The 18,255-nt window shown below is 37.4% G+C and overlaps 1 protein-coding gene across 1 annotated transcript; it reads right to left on the reverse strand.

Annotated features, from left to right (window-relative positions):
* Positions 1 to 17,286, reverse strand: LOC139119969 (aldo-keto reductase family 1 member B1-like). The gene is made up of 9 exons (XM_070683937.1): positions 17,159 to 17,286; positions 7,609 to 7,776; positions 6,592 to 6,708; positions 6,212 to 6,289; positions 5,732 to 5,848; positions 4,885 to 4,991; positions 4,243 to 4,408; positions 3,347 to 3,429; positions 1 to 487 (listed from the first exon to the last, which is right to left on the reverse strand). The coding sequence occupies exons 1-9, from the start codon at positions 17,225 to 17,227 to the stop codon at positions 445 to 447; spliced, it is 948 nt and encodes a 315-aa protein (XP_070540038.1). The 5' UTR covers positions 17,228 to 17,286; the 3' UTR covers positions 1 to 444.
* Between the last annotated feature and the right edge of the window lie 969 nt (positions 17,287 to 18,255).

Genomic DNA, 18,255 nt, shown 5'->3' on the forward strand with positions numbered 1-18,255 from the left:
TTTATGTTTTTTTGAGCATTAGAAGTTTATTTGCATCATTAAAATGAAAATTCTAAACAATTCACTTGGCCTAAAAACACATCAACAATCATGGTACATGATAAAACGCTGTTTATTGTTGATAAAAATGACATCAAGAATGTCCTGTGATTTCATAAAATAATTGAGATTTCCTTGTGCACACAGAAGTGTTCTTATTAGAATGTTTATGTTCCTGGCATATTTATTCAGCTTTACTGTCTTCATATTATCCACAATTTACAGGGTTTTTCCTTTCCATAGTTGTATACTAAGAACCATTGGTGTGAGAGATGAGCAGTCTACCAGACCACAACATATCACAAACTTCCCAAGAGAGTTTCATTACTTTGCATGATTATAAATCACTGAGACTTAATTTCCAATTTTGTCTTGACACTATAAAGACGATTCAGAAAGTTTATTTCACAGCTCACTCTTAAAAGGGTGGTATGGGTGATCGCCGGTCCTGAAATAGAAAATACGGTCAAGGTAAAGATTTTTTGCCGATGATATGGACAAGACAAAGGTTAAGATCATATAGATGATAAAACTCAGCGATGAACGCTTCTGTAAGTTACTATAGAGTTCAGGTCATTTGGAACACCTCTCAGATTCCCATATGAAAACATAAACAGTCATTATGTCAAAGGGCCATTAGGCGCTATCAGCCATAGCAAGAGTGCAAAAAACTTGATAAATTTATGATTATGAATACTGTTGACAAACATTAAATACTTCTGTCATTATTGTACACTTAAAAAAGTACTCTACTGGACTCGAATCTTGAATGATGATCAGTTTCCATGCCAAAGTCGCGTAGTTGTAATACAGACCTATAGACGTTGATGGTATAGATGACACACATAGCATAATACAAGATATAGTGAATGCAGAGGTCCTTTGACAATACAAGTGTATTATCACGGCAGAAGAATTGTTTCAGTATGGCTCATACTTACAGACCCCTCCCTATATACACAGACATTCATCGATAGCAAGCAAAGAAAACTGCCATCTATGCTTGTAGTGCCTTTGCCATTTATCTCTCATACTAGGTGTACACTTATACACGCAGTTAAGATTTCATCACAATTTCAATATATCACACTAAGATAACCCTTACAAACCTGACAACCAAATATGATCAAAGCTGTTAGACAAGTAGATCTGGAGAACAAATTTTTTGACCAAAAATGGAGAAAATTGCCCATAAAAATACAAAATTGCAGATTTCATCATACTTTCAACATATCACATTCAGTTAATCCGTAGGAACCTGTATACGAAATATCAAAGCTATCAGATGAGTAGTTTTTGAAATACAAATTATTTTAACCAAAAATGGCAAAAACTGCCCATAAAATGCAAAATTGTAGATTTCATCTAAATTTGAATGTATGTTTTGATCATCCAAATGAACCTGTATACCAAGTATCAAAGCTATCAGACGAGTAGTTTTTGAGAAACAGTTTTTTAAACTGAAATTGGCAAATTGCCCCAAAAGTACAAAATTGTACATTTCATCGTAATTTGAATGCCATATTTTGATCATCCCTATGAGCCTGTATTATTATACCAAATATCAAAGCTATAAAACAAGTGATTTTTGTGAAAAAAAGTTTGACCGAAAAAGACAAAAATCGCCTTAAAAATACAAATTTGCATATTTCTACAAAATTTGAACAAACCTAAGTTAGGCCATCCCTAGGGACCTGTATACTAAATATCAAAGCTGTCTGACCAGCATTTATGAAGAATATATTTTACCCAAAACGACTTTTTAAAGCTAATTTGCATGTTTTCAACAATGTCAGAAAACGAAAACCAGATAGTTTATCATAATCATATTTTGCATCTACATAACAAATATCAAGTCCGTAAGTACTGCGGTTCTCAAAATATTTGAGTGGACGACATTCTCACAAATTGACATACATACATACATACATACATACATACATACATACATACATACATACCTACCTACCTACCTACCTACATACCTACATACATACATACATACATACATACATACATACATACATACATACATACATACATACATACATACATATATATATGTACATACAGACAGACAGACAGATATACATACATACAGACAGACACCGGAAGGATACCCATCTCAATAGCTTCTCTAGACTATAGTCTATAGTAGCTTGAAAATCATATTTTTGTCATTATTGAACACTTACAAATGTACTCTACAGCTCTCGAATCCAGTATTTATGCCAAATTCACACAGTTGTTTGTAGCACAGACCTTCAGAAATATGGCCAATCATATAGATACACTGCAGCAGCATTGCTCATTAACTTGATGCGCGGTCACAGTACTGCCTCGGCAGATTATTTTCTGTTTAGAGTCTGGCGAGGCAGTACTGTGACCGCTTTCAGTGCAATATGGTACTTGTGTAAGAATATAATAATGACAGAAATATTTAATTTTTATCAAAAGTATTCATAATCATAAATTTATTAACTTTTTTTACACTCTTGTTATGACTGACAATGCCCTATGGCCCTGTGATTATGAAGTGGTGTATGCCTAACTCAATTGCAAGTAGAAGTCATGAAACTGCTGTCAGTCTCTACAAGATGTGAACACCAAGTTCGTATCATATATTCAACAATCGTACAGGTCTCAAGCAATTACACTTGGTCAGACAGGTTCTACATCTTGCAACTATTTTGGATTTGATTGCTTGACCTTGACCATGACCTTGACCATTACTCTAGTCAATCCCCAACGTGGGTAAAGCAAAGAACGTACTATGTTCAAAACGTTCTGGGTCTGACACACTATTAGAGAACGCCTATGCTGGTACAGCTAATATGAGGTGATCTGTACAATTTCCCTTAACCTTGAATAGTGTTTTAAGAACTTTCCACCCCGGATCGCCTAATAGGTCAAAAAATTTCATGAAGTCATTCTTTGACTGACAGCATGATACCTGAATGTTTCACATACGCTTAGTGTATCACAATAGCGGTATTTTTATCCTTGCGAAAGTCTGAGTATGACTGTCTCTTCATTGTGTGTGTAATTTACTCTTTCAATTACTGGATGCAAACTTTGAAGTTTAATCATTTTAGTATTTTACAATTAAACACAACCAAAGTAAACAGTAAACACAAACACTAAAATGTTAATCATCCATTTTGACACAAAGAGAAACTCATTAAACATTTTATAAGCCTCCGTTTCATCTGATCAGTAGGCTCTAAAGAAGAGAACCAATCTATTTTGAACGGTATGGACTCATCACAGAACAGTAAAATACACTATTGGCTAACCCTATACGTACCATTCTATTATACATCCACGGTAGTTACGATTGAACCCAGCGATTGTCTTCATGTCATTATCATTTAGTTCGAAATCAAATACCTGCAATATTAAATCATAAATGTTGTAAAAAAATGAAGCGGAACTTGACATCTTTATAAGGCATCAAAGGCGCCATACAGAATCTATCAGTAAGATTTAGTTATAAATTTATAAAATTGAACTACTCATATCTATGTATCTTGTAATACATTGATTTTAACTTCAATGCAAAATTTCTTTTAATTTTCAACAGAATAGTTAGTTGGCTGATCAACCACAAATTATGCATACAGAACATACTATTGGAGTAAACCAATCAAGACGGAACAATTGATGCCTTGATCAATTCACATGGTAAACACATTCATTTATGAATGAAACTCTCCAGGCTAGCTCACCAGTTTATCAATCAAAAGGTAGATTACACTTTAAGAATGTCTGGCGAGATCCTGAATTAATTCAGACAAGCCACAACAAGCCTTCAGTCAGGCATTATCATGAGACTTGGTGAAACAATGATGTATGACCTTCCAAGCAATAACAAATGGGCCAACGGAAAGTCATGTACATGTATACTGACTGAGTGTGTTTATTAGCAACTCAAATCTCAGTTTTTTTAAACAAATTATTGATGAATTAACTTTCAAACGAACAAATATGAAAATACAGGTATGGACAAAATAACAAGCTGGCTCACAATCGTATCTTTTAAAACATGATATGCAAAGCAAGAGGTAAAGACAACTGAAGATTGAATTGTTCACTAAAAATAACACAGAGAGGCAAACACAAAGAAAACATAAAGGTTCAATATAATTAACAAATAAGCAAAAACATACTAGATAAATGAATTAATAAACACAATTGCTTTACCTGTAGGTTTGCCCTAATCCTTTCTGGTGTGACACTCTTTGGAATTACGACAATTCCCCGTTGTATTTGAAATCTTATAAGAACCTGTGCCACTGATTTGTTGTATTTCTCTCCAATTTCCTTCAACTCAGGCTCATCTAACAAACTGGGATCATCAGGTTTGACCCTGAAGTAATGATAAATGGATATGATACTTAGACTAAATTTGATTGAATGCGGTGGTTGTATAGACTTAATTATCACTTGGCCAAATCAGCCTGTGCTATGGTCTTCATTGTTACTGATCACAGCCATAAGAAATTATAGATCTGACATTGGGTATAAAATTCATTCTGCCACATTGCTGCTGGTTGTTCTGTGGTGATGTGGTGTTGCTGGAGATCAATTATCATTCCGGCATCTTTGCTTTCCGTCACATGAAGAGTAATGTGGCTCGTGTTATCTGTGGCATGCAAATTTTCAACATCCAGAGTTGATTTACTACCTGAGAATGGTTACAACCATTTACTGTTGACGATAATCAGATTTCAAGATAAAGTTTAATGGTATGGTTGCACTGGACCAGTCAATATAGGGATAGGCATCAGATACAAAGAATATGAAATGGAAATCGGTCATACCGTTGTACACCAATTAACTCACCATGGTCTGTTTGGTGAACCAAGGGGGCTATACGCCGTCATGACAATGTTCTTAGACTTGCAATATTCAATCAAACTCTCTTGAGTCAAGTAAGGATGGCATTCAACCTGTCAGTTTGATTGTGAAAGACAAATGACAAATTAAATGCAGTTACAGTGGGCAACATAATAGCTAACAGTCACTTATTAGGTACTAATTCTATCCTTGTGGACACATCTCAAAACAGGACACCTGTCTGTTGCAGACTCGGATTTTGTAGCCAAATTTCCACATTGCATAGAATTTTACATAGATATTAACCCTTGCACCAAAATGAGATGATCCAATCCCATCGTATTCATTGGGAACTGTGGACCTCTGTACTGGCAAGTTGGAAGGTGGAAGGGAGGGGGGGGGGGGGTGAGGTTCCCTTCCCGTTGTAGACACCTTTACCAATCCAGATGGCTTCACTTCAGTTCCAAACCTGCACACTTGTACAAGATTTGACATGCAAGCATTTCATAGCAGTTGAACGTTTCCAATTGAAGGCGCCTTTCTTGATATTACAAACGTGACCTGATCAGAGTTCTTTAATGTAAATATTGACATAAAAACTGGCAGGAGTTGATTTGATGGAGTGACTGTGATTTTATCATGATAACCTTATCTGCTTCTTTGTTAGTCATTTCAAAACTTCTTTGATCTGGACACTGTAGAGTCATATACAACTGAACTTTTCACCTCCTTCTAAGGAGTCCAACCTTCAACAGAATGTATGTACCATTTTGTGGTGAAAGGGTTGAGCTGATATTCATTGACCAGTTTTACACTAATTTCGTTATCACATATTGTACTAAAAATGCCTTACCTGTAGATTGGATACTGAAATTTTTGCAACAGCCAGCACACGATCAATCTGTTCTGTATTGAAATTTGACAAACCAATGGCCTTACAGAGTCCTTCATCGACCAGTTTTTCCATTGCCTGGGATTAAAACATCTGAGTTAAATCGATGCTGAAATTTTCATTTTGTACACTGGGAATGTTATAGCATGCAATTTTCGGAGAATAGAACTTCAAGTTGGTAAAATAGCCATATACAAAACAGTCAATATATTTTGAATTGTTGGTTTTCTTGCTTGGACTTGTCATTTAAAACTTTGGCAAGGGCACTAAAATTCATCCAAATGGGAAAAAAGAAATACCAGACGATTAAATTTGAACAGTGCTATATGGAACCGCCAGAGTATAGATAGATTTGCATTTATGAAAGAGAAATCTAAAAGAGAGCCTAGATTTGAAAAAATTACAAATATACAATATGTAGAACTGACTATGAATACATACCTGCCATGTGTCAATGAAGTCAGTATCAGCATATATAAATTTTCCATTTTCGTCCTTGGGAAACATGTTTTCTCCTCTCTGAAAATAATTACACTTGAATGACAACACGTTGCTTTTACCATTGACAGCAGAATAAAGGTTCTACAGCCGAACAACTTACTGTAACATAATACCAGTTGTTTTTCTTGATGAGATAAAAATTAATGGAACATTGAACAAACATCAAAGGTTCATGAAAACACGTATTGATATATATTTCATAAATGTGAAACGTATATCAAGTATATATTAATCTTTTCTATTTTCAAAATAGCCACTATGAGTAATTTGGTACCTTAGATACAATCAAATTTGTCGTACTAAAACTCTTATGCACTTACAAGGTATGCCATTGGCCAGTGTATCAAGTAGAGATCAAGATAATCCAATTGCAGTGCTTTCAAGGTTTTCTGACAAGCTTTCTTCACATCGTCTGGGTGATGGTCCACATTCCAAAGCTGTATTTGTGTACAAGTGAAAGTGTATACAATTATTAAAATGTACCACTTATGTTGCTCATTCCATTTCAGGAAAAGCGATGCAAACGATCCACTGCTGTGTGAACAAACTGTAAACATATAGCACTACATCCATTTCTTCTAAAAGAAGAATGAACAGTCTGATTGTAAACGTGTTCCAAAATTTGAAGCTTGAACTGACTTGCAATATGTGAATATTTAATTTTGACCTGCTGAATTCATTGAAAGAATGGTACCCATTTTAAATTTTGAACATTGGTAAATTTAAGGTAAAGTTGTTCTTCTTAAGTCACATTTGTATATTTACTCCTCATGTTATTATTCTTTATTACAAAACACAACAGTTCAAAGTTTTTTTTGTGTAAAACTTAAAAACTTCCTTTATTACAATGTGTACAACTTGTGAATGTACAAAATTGAGGAAAACCGTTTTTTACTGCCAAGGCTTGAAGCTCGAATACATGATGTCGAATTTGAATTAAGGCCGTCTAAAGAAAATTCTTTGTTTGCTGACCTTGGATTTTTGAAAAACCTACCAACCAGCCAGGAAAGAAAACAAACACCGAAAAAAACACAAGTGCATTAACATAAGCTCAATTTTTATTTGGTTTCTTTTGGAAAATAATATTTTTATTTGTAACAGTGTTGGCATTGTGTTTGATTTCTTAATTTTCTCTGAAAACCCACCAGCACGCGGATGGCAAACAAAGGATTGTATTTAAAGCGCCCAAGTGAATTTGTAGCAATATATCAATAGCAAGAAATTTTTAAGCAGGATGTTACCGGTAAGATCACTCCTTGGTGTACGACATTTTTATAAAGAATTAGTTGGCTGACAAATATGTAGATATTACAAAACTTAGGTAGACATTACGATACCTTGCTAGTAATAAACAAATCTTCTCGTTTCACTGTTCCCTGACTTAACACTTCATGAAGTGCCATTCCAACTTCTTCTTCATTGCCATATGCGTGTGCGCAGTCAATATGCCTGTATCCAGTTTCAATGGCAAACTTTACAGCATTCTTCACTTCACCTGGCTTGGACTGAAAATAATCAAATTACAAGAAAATGAGAGAAAGAGTTACATTTCTTGAAATGACTTGTAACCCTTAAACTTTGACATCCAGGGTACATATTTTTAGGACATACTATACACTGTTTGCCTGGGAACGTTATTTGCTTGACGTCTAATATGTACTCATACAAAGCAGTTGTGTTGACCTTTGGCATCAAATGTCACATGGTGAACACATTTCTGTACAATTTATATGAATTTCGGTTCTGTGTTTTTATGAATCAGATTAATATTGACATTCTAGGAATACTGGCATCACTCAAATTGCCAAACACGTTATTTTCACTTGAGCCTTTTTCGAAAGCATAGTTTGCAAAGAAATAAAGCCAAATTCTAAGTTTTCATTATTTGACAACTTTTGCATTTTTAAAAATTTTGAAATTGGTTTGAATGTACATTTTGTATTCACTGACAACTTTCTATTGTGTAAGTTCTCTTTGGAACCCTTTGTTGAACATGCAACCATTTCTGTTACAAATTATATATTTACTCTAATACAGCTAAATACTGATTATAAAATACAAATTATAAGTTTGCTATAAAGTTAATGTCTTGTACCTTAGTACCAGAAATATATTCTTTCACATGTAAATGGAAAGCTAAGTTGAGTGTATGTGTGGTGAGGAAAGAGCTGGGTCTTCCTTTGCTAAAATATATAAATATATGGAGGTAAAAATGACCGCAGGTAAATAAAAGCTTATCCCGTGAACATATTTAATTCAAAACTCAGCACATATGACAGATTCAGTGTAATTTTGATACTTATCATGCCACTTCCCTCTTTTGCGGAGGGACAATGATTATGCATACTGTGACATCTGAGTTGTCCATGGCAGGAAAATCTGTGACTTTGTCGAAACAAGTCAGCTGACAAGTCATCGTTGATGACACAGTCCCCACTTGTTAATGGGTACTTTAATTACAAGTCGTCGGAGAGGATAGAGTCCTCTTCATTAATTAGGACTGTGATAAAAATACTTTGATACAGATGGCGCTCAATGGCCAAGAATGAGTTTCATGGTGATGAAAACATAAAACCAATGTAGGCCATCATCCTAAAGGTCATAAAATGAGTCAACTAGGAATTAATCAACAGGATGTTGCAAAACATTTTTGCATCCTATCATAACACTGATAGATTATCACTGGTACCATATTTCATAAAGTTTGATGCAGTGCTTCTGGACATTCACCCTAAAAACAAAAATTCATCATGTAAATGCAAATTAGCAATTAATTTAAATGATACTGCTAAGTGTCATTGAGATCAACATCTGTACCAAGTTTCATCAAATTTGATGCAGTATTTGTGGACATATCACTCTAATTAGGAAAGTTCATTACATATGCAATTACAAATTAATTTACATGACACTGATAAATGTCTTTATTCACTGTTAAAGCAATGTGAGCTTAACATCTGTACCAAGTTTCATGAAATTTGATGCAATATTTCTTGACATATTAGCCTAATTACGAAAATTCAATAATTGACATGATACTGCTACATGTCGTGAAACAAATTGATGTGCATATGTATGACGTAGGTCAATGTCCTTGTACCAACTTTGAATGATATTGGTGGAAATGTGTCTGAGTTATGGCTCTGTACATCAAAGAAAAACGTAACTAAATGGCCACCAGGCAGCCATATTGCATTGGATTGTGAAACCGATTGGCATGCATATTTATCACATAGGTCAATGTCCTTGTGCCAACTTTGAATAAAATTGGTTGATAAATGTCTGAATTATGGCTGCAAAAATCGTAACATAATGGCCACCATGCAGCAAATGTATTAGATTTCACCTTAAAAAAATCGGAGTGCATATGTATGGCATAAGTCAATGTCCTTGTACCATTTTGAATAGAACCGGTTGATGATATGTCTCTGAGTTTAGGGAGTTTACTGAAAATTTGAATCCATTAATTACCAGTTTTTGATCCCATAATCTTTCTAAGCAAGGTGAATGAAGCGAAACAAAAACAAATTTTGAAAATCCGTCAAAGAGTATTTAGCTCACGTGTTCACACGCGTGAGCATATGTCGCAGCGATGTCTGTCTGTCTGTCTGTCTGTCTGTCTGTCTGTTTGTCTGTCTGTCTGTCTGTCTGTCTGTGTGCTCGACATCTCAAAAACTGCTTATCAGATCAGAATCAAATCTCGTACATTGATTCAGTTTGCCTATGGCAAGAACTGATTAGTTGTTGGTGGGTGTGGCTTGCTTACTTTTTGCTCATTTGTTAGAAAAAAACGGATATATGTTGACAACGACTGCACACAATTTGATGAGATTTGCTACAAAAGTTGATCACTGACGATATGATGACTTTCACTTCATCTCGGCATGTTCATTACACAATAATGATAAATTTCCGCAAATTTCAACTAATATTATTATCATATCTTTGAGATATAAGCTTAATCATTAGGATCGTCGCTATGCAATGACCACTTGGAAGACTATATTGTGATTTATTTTCCCCTTCCTCTCCCCGCCCGGTTTCTCCTATTTTTTTCATACTTTCGCTTGCCGCATAGGTTGAAAAATCCAGCGATATAAAACTTCAAAAATTTGCCCATTTTTAGAAATTTCTAGTAAAAACCAGACTTTAATTACAAGCGTTAAGAATTCAAAACAACCTTTACAAGTCGAATGGCGTCATTCGTGACGGCCATACGGCCGGCGGGGGGATGGGGGTCTTGACAAGTTTAAGGATATCTCCAGGCTATATACCGTTATTCTTTGGTATATGGAGGTTTACAAAAGCATGAGGACATTTGCCATGTTACCGACCCAAATGTAGGTTTTTTCGGATAAAAAGTCGACCCATGTTTAGGTTATTTTTGGTAAACAAGCGACCAATCGACAGTACATACCCGTACACATACTAGAGAATAATCCCCTCCCCAATATTACACATGAGCTGGGATCAATGAACGCAAGGAACAACAATATCTGCGCAGCATATGTTGTAGTTTTAGAGTTTTTTGAGCACTTTATATGTTGTATATCTAGATACGTTCACTGCCGAAAGAAAGAATTTTGGTAAACTTGTTCGTAATTAGATAATTTATTCAGGTATGTAAGCGGTCTGAAATCACCAAAGTGCGCCGGCAGTCTGCGCCGGCGCATTTCAAACTGCGCCCCCATTTTGCGCCGGTATATTGCGCCGCCCAAACTGCGCCCTTACTCTGCGCCAAAACACTTTCTCCAAGTGTCACAACATCGAGTAGTCGCACTTGCGTAGCAGGACGCTTTAGCAGTGTAGACTGTAGATATTAATATTCGTGCCCTAAAAAATGCAGCTCGAAAAATGACGTGAATTTGTTTTGGGACTACGCACATACGTACGTGGACCAATGGAGGTAGTTAGCGGACGGTACCATAAGTTACTTCTCAAACAGGAGCTTGCAGTAAAGAATTTTCTTTCAATAAGGTGTGAAAATATATCTTTCGCCAGTAAGATTTTCGACATGTTTTCAGAATGGAGTCTCGGAGGTACGAGACCATGTTATGTTTGTATGGGACGGATTACACTCACTTGGCGGTATCGTGAAAGGACATGGCTTCAGCAGCAGTCAAAATTTGTGAATTTTGCATCGCCATTAAAGGCCAGGGACTTGATACCCGGGATCAAGTTAATCCCTTTCACCTTTGACATTCACGGACGGGATCGAATGTTTATGTCTGTGTAAATTACGGTCACGATTAGTGTGCACTGGAGGTTGTACACAGGCCAATGTGTTGACATGCAAACAACAAATTATACGACACTGAATATAACGGCAAGACCAGTATACATGTACAGAGAAACAACGTTTCATGAAGCCCACAATGCTTGTAGCAATAACAGGTGTACTTCAACAGAAATGACAAAGGTACAGTCAATCCACGACGCCGCTGCAACTGGCGTTACAGTATTACGTTCCGAATTCGGCTTACCCGGGGCTCTGGCTGCAACTGTACAATTATTGCAGCTAAACGATAGCATAGATGTCGTGCCATTGCCAAGATACTCTGCTATTTCCGATCGTTTCGTCTACAGAACTACTAAAAACTCTCTCAATTCGAAAAGAAAAAATAATTATAGTTTGAAATCGGTGCATTAATTTATATTTATAAAAATAATAAAATGTGACATCACCGATCATCAGAAACGTGGTGTTGAAGAACATATATTTTTTGAACAGAAGACTACGGCGACCATTTTCTGTAAGTATACATGTAATCTAACTTTAGCAAACTTGCGAGTCAAACATCCGAAGAGTAACGTCAATATTTTTGGTTTGTTCCACTCATGTTATAAAATAAGTCAAATTTCGGGAAAATATCTGTACATTTTCGATATCTGTGCAGCGCAAATGTGTAAACCGACCCTGCATTTATCCATCCTAAAGACCATGATCAGTTCGCGACTGCATAAACACCCTCCCCTCCCCCTTCTCTCTCTCCCCCCCCCAAAAAAAAAAGTTTAACCATTTGATGTTTTATTTTGCCGACATTTATTTAACGGTTCACGATCACCGCTCAATGTTGATGTCGATTTGATTTACGAAGTTTCTTCGTAACTAGAGACATGTCACGGTCTGGAGCTAGTTTTCACTATAAAAACATTCTGTAAACGTTTTTGCTTCCGAATGGAGGTGACAGGTGACTTCGTGCGTAAAATATTGAATGGCAATATGAATTTCCCCGTTAAGAAAGTCTATGACTTTCAAACTAGTCGTACAAACAACAATAAACATGGCGGAGCGACGATACCGACGTATTTTTTTCCTCGACCTCTGATGAGAGCGACTAGCTCGCTGAAATTTTCCAACTGGTATTGGTAAGTATTTGGCTTTTCCTCGTGTGCTTGGTTATGTACACGTAAACTAATTATACAAAAGTTGTATTCACTGTAAATCAATAAGCCTTTCGAACACGAAAGATATTCGGATATCTGAACCTCAACATCGGTTACGCAGCTCGAAAGTTATCATCCGAAACAGGACAGGAACATTGGTCAAAGCCGGATTTCGTATGGTATGATAGTTATGGAAACAGGCGGCTCATTGTTAGAAAGCATGCAATGCATGATGCTCCCTAGCTTGGTCCTTGGATTGTTGTTGCCTTCCGTCTCGCTCCTATACACCGTCAATTGTCTAACAATCAGAGGGTTCAGTCACATGTGTCTTCAAATTTTGATACATTAATTCTACCAATCATCAAGCACGGAACACATCAAAAAACAATGGTCGCGGCTACGGGTTCAAGGACGTTCACAAGGAGAAATTGTCGCAGAATTGTTATGACTAGCTTTATGGAGAATATTGGCGATCAGCGTATGGTCGCACATCGAACCGACAAGTGTACGCCAAGACAAAAATATGATGTCCGAAGTTTAGTTTTGTTTTATTTAACTGAGTCATCGCCTTTGTTATCGCCTAAACATCCTCGGGTTTTGTTTTTTTTTTTTCGGGCAGACTGCAACATGAATATCTTCCCAATGCATAGAGTGCGGCCGTTCATGCAATCATAGACTCATGTGCTTTGGCAAACGGGCCAAGTTTTTGTACGTTGGTTAGAAACTAATGACAATATAGGTGAAGATGTTACATTAGTCAAATTAGGACAGAGTATTGAAGATTAAATTACTTTCATCGATCGACAAAGAAGAGAAAGAATGAGTCGGTGAATATCGAATCATAGACGGGAGAATCGAGGGTTTATGATCAATTGGGAACGAACATATTGCGATTAATTGACTAACACAACCAGAAAGGAAATTTTATTCAACTTTGAAAAAAAGTCACCGCCTTTCGTTGGCATAGGATTCCATGGCAATGGACCAACACATGATGTCGTTTGGGTCCTCAAAAATCTTCTAAAAACGGCACGACGATAATAACTAAAATGAATGAACAATTAAAAGCCCGTATTTAAATGACACGATATCAGTTGTCGTTTCAGTTTTTTTCCTTTCTGTTAGATGTTTTAGAAATCAAACGGGAAATGCCATATTCTCGGTGCTCCGATTGATCCATCCATTGAGGTAAATTTCACTTCAATGATCCGCCCATGGATGTAAAAAAATAGATGATCCGCCTCAGTAAATATCTGAAGTTTCTACAGGAAACCGCGTCCGTTCACGGATCTTTTTTCGTCTTTCATTTTAGTTTCAAGTTGTTTTATAGGGTAAGGAAGCTAGAAATCCATCAAAACATCGCTCCAGGGTCTATGATCAAAAGTATGAGCGTGTTTTGTCATCAGCTGTCAGCAGGTCGTTTTCCAAACCGCGACAGGGACTCGGAAACCCGCCATAGTGTCACAGGACGCTAGACCTAAATTGTATGTAATTGTGTGCTATCGTTTGGTCAGTTTCAAGGTTAATGGACTCTGAATAACCCAATCACGGTTGTGACTCCCGTTTTTGACATAACTACCGGTATAAATACCCGTCGGGATTGAGTGTCCATGGCGTCCCCTTTCACTTCGACCAGCACTTTGAATCAGTCTGTGAATCGTACGTCCCAGCCCGATCAATCTCTTGCTGATTTTTAAAACCTGGTAAATAAAGTTCTTCGTAGTCAGATATAATATTCTATTCTCCATTATGTAAAGATGAATGTCTCATTCATATTTTATTTAGACGAATATATCAACTTCTTGGTGTTTAGAAATAAGTGTGTTGCAATAATTTCCATCGGGGACTTCAATGATGAATTCACTCAGCGGTTCGCTCATGATACACAGCACTGTACTTCCATGGAGATTGTATCGCTGTTTTAGCAATCACTTTGATCGTAAGTTTTCATTCGACCAAAGTGATGAAATAAATGCTGACAAGCACTAACTATGTACAGACCGAGTTCACTTCACATTCTCACTATCGCTCGCACTTTCAAAGTGAGCACGTACACTTCAAGCCCTCACATTCGCTCTCCTAACCTTGGCCCCACACTTTTCGATTTCCGGTACCCTTACATACCTTACGTCAGGAATTCAGTCACAAGAACGGCCGCATTTGCTGTTTGCACGTTAAATAAGTCTCAGACCCGGTCTCAAATTCACTCGCAAATGTACATCACAAAGCGAAATTGGAGTCTCAAGTTCAGTCGCAAACGTGATCGTACTTTGACTCTTCTATGAACTGAGAGTCTCAGAATCAGTCGCATTCCTTATCATTTGGGGTCGTCAGGAGTTGGAAGTAGCAATTATTGGGCGATTCAAAGGTCGCAGAATTAGAGCAAGAATTACGGTCCACGAGGTTCCGATCAAACAAGGAAAGTATGGAGTGTCCGGTTTACGGCTGCACCGCCTATTCAGACACTGAGACAGCTAGGACACTCTCGCCATATACTGAGTATAGAGTTACCCTGCGAAACGTATAATAGCAGAGATATTTGGCCATCGAAATAGTTTGAGAGTAAAATTTAGCGTCTTTTTTAACTGTGAAAGTATTTACCGACAAGGTTCGGGTGGAAACTACAACAGATTCAAAGGTCGATTTACGATGCAAATGACACTCGACTGGCCGCCGAGTTACCTTCCCTCTCGGGTGATGTTATTTCATACTTCACATACGTGTCGGAAAAATTACTCCCATCCTCCGCATTTTAGCGACACATTTCACCATATTCCCCACGAAAAACATGAATATTTCTTTGAAATCGCCTGACTAAACCAAAATAGAATATACCGTGCTTGACATTGAAACTTCGCAATGGCGCGGCGCAGAGTAAGGGCGCAGTTTGGGCGGCGCAATATACCGGCGCAAAATGGGGGCGCAGTTTGAAATGCGCCGGCGCAGTTTGCAGGCGCACTTTGGTGATTTCAGACCACTTACATAGCTCATTTATTGGCACAAAATATTACAGTGGGTGTGTTTAAGACTGATGATGATGATGATGACGACGGCGACGACAACAACAACAACGTTGATGACGATGATGATGACGATGATGATGATGATGATGACGACGACGACGACGATGACGATGACGATGATGATGATGATGACGACGACGACGACAACAACAACAACGTTGATGACGACGACGATGATGATGATGATGATGACGACGACGACGATGATGATGATGATGATGATGATGACGACGACGACGACGACGATGATGATCGATGATGATGATGACGACGACGACGACGACAATGATGATGATGATGATGATTACTGTCATTTCCTTTTCTCTAAGTGGCTACCTATAAACCAAGCGTAAAAAGCCCTGGCTATTGCGTGCATCGTCGTGGTATCCCTGTAGTGACAAAACTCAAAACTACAATCTCTTAGGTACCACCTTTGTGGGATGTGCGACTTGGCTATGCCTGGTATCTTTGTCGTAAAATAATACCCCCTTTGGCCTTCCACTAACATTCGGGTGCTTTTTAAAGTTTTCTCACACGGCTGAGCATTCATTTCATCTCCTAAGTGAGCCTCGATCATTTAAGTTTGGGTCTTTGTTTTAGAGTTAAGAGTCCAAACTGATTGACAACCATGCATGTGACCTCATTGTACTAGAAACTCAAGCGGCCTTGGTCATACTGTAGTGTATTGTAAGGTTAAGGCCGCTTGTTGAGTTGCTAAGATCATGAAGATAGAGGTTGGTTCATAGCGGAGATCGCACCAGTGAGCGAGGCACAAGTCCTGACAAGTGTCTTTAGCAACAGTCGTCTGTGGTAAGGTCAGTAAGGTACATCACGGACGGCCCCCCGTGGCCTAGGAAAGATAATTTTTGCAACTTTGAGGTGACCTTCCGTCATGTACTGAACCAAAAGCGACCGTACTCAAGTCCATCATTTGAAACGATATAATCAACTTCGCCTGCGCCGGTTGATCAGAGACAAGGTCACTGAGTGACTTTCCGGGAGGGCTACAAACTTGCAACATCGAACTTTTCTCTGGTTCTTCACGATATCGAACTTATGTAAGTTTGAAAACTACAAAGTGAATGTAAGGGGAACCCTGATAACTTGGCTGACTTGACCGTCAACCTCCGACCCACCGGCGGGACACCATGGTGACCAATACTGAAAAAGTTTATGGTAGGCAATAAAGGTCACGGTGTAAAAGATCACTGCTCTTATATGATGTAGTACGGACTTTACACATGGCTTTTTTTAACAGACCACTGAACAAACTTCTTGCTGACACGATATCCGAAATATAGGTATTTGTGCGCTAACGGAAAGTTTTAAATGAGCAAATGTACCAACCAATGAATTCTGGAATCTTCTATTAATCGCCCTCAGTTCGGGGCAACCAGGTGTACAACGTAGGAAAAGTGTAAAATTTGATTAAAAACATTAGATTGCCTTGGGATAAGACTGAAATAGTTGTCCTTACCAGCCAGGTACCCAGGCCAAAACCTGGGATTTCGATGCCTCCTGCGAGCTTGTACATTGGCCATGCCATTTTGAGTTTAGACCAGGCCTACTAAACCGTTAGTCACAGATATGAACATCAGCTGTTACAGAGGGGGTTCAAAGTACGAAGCGTGTTAAAGGTCTACTTACACACAGGTCGAAGGTTAGGGCCAGAAAAAAACCGTTTCTCTGATCTTTTCAGCGAGCTAATAGAATCTACCAGGGTGTTGGTGTTTTTCACTGTAAAGAACCAATAAGTTTTCCGCTTTGAATAAGAGGTCAATATTTTCAGACCAATATCTTAGGAAGGTTCGATACTTTTATACATCGAGTTTCTGAAGAACAGCAGCCATCAAGTTAAGCCTTCCAATATCTGAATAATGCCGTCAATATCTAAATGACCGCCTGTCGGGGTCACTGAATGGAAATTTGCGTGAATAAAGGTATAGTCATAATTCTGTAATGATTATTGATAGTTTATGACCGGTATGTTTTGTGTAGCCCTCTCAAAAACTTGTTGATAAATAAATTGTTCAATAAACGTATTCTTATTAGATGTCTGTAAAAATCATGCCAAACAATAGGAACTGGTTCACCCTTTGTCCTGTCATGCTGAATTTTTAATAGAACTAAAGAAAATTGGCAGAATATATTCTATAAGATCTGATTTGTGTAATTGCTTCGCAAAGTGTTAGCAGATTCTCGAAAATTCTCTCATGGCCACTTCAAAATAATGAAATGATTAGCCAGATAGTATTGGAAAACCAGATATGAACTGTAAATGCTCATGTGTTTCATTGTATATTGCAGTTATGTGTAAATTTGATCCTTTGACACATGTTTGCAACTTCATTGAAAGTATTATGATCATCATAATGAACAATATTCACCACAGATTAAACTCTATAGGTCATTAAGTATTCAAATACGCAATCAGCTGAAATAGAAATAATTACTTTCTTTGACTGCTGTCATTGTATCACCACTTTATATAGCAAGTGTAATTGCCTTTGGTCAAGTCCTTCAAACTATATATTCCAAACTTTGAAAGCTCATTACATATGCAAACTATTAATT

The sequence above is a fragment of the Ptychodera flava genome, chromosome 20 (genome assembly GCF_041260155.1).
Source record: "Ptychodera flava strain L36383 chromosome 20, AS_Pfla_20210202, whole genome shotgun sequence".
NCBI lineage: Eukaryota > Metazoa > Hemichordata > Enteropneusta > Ptychoderidae > Ptychodera > Ptychodera flava.

Excerpts from the sequence above, each read along its gene's own strand:
- LOC139119969 (XM_070683937.1), bottom strand. The coding sequence starts at position 17,227 with ATGGCATGGCCAATGTACAAGCTCGCAGGAGGCATCGAAATCCCAGGT. Across the intron at positions 3,430-4,242 it reads GGATTAGGGCAAACCTACAG|GTATTTGATTTCGAACTAAA; the intron begins GTAAAGCAATTG and ends TTAATATTGCAG. Across the intron at positions 488-3,346 it reads CGTGGATGTATAATAGAATG|GACCGGCGATCACCCATACC; the intron begins GTACGTATAGGG and ends TTTCTATTTCAG.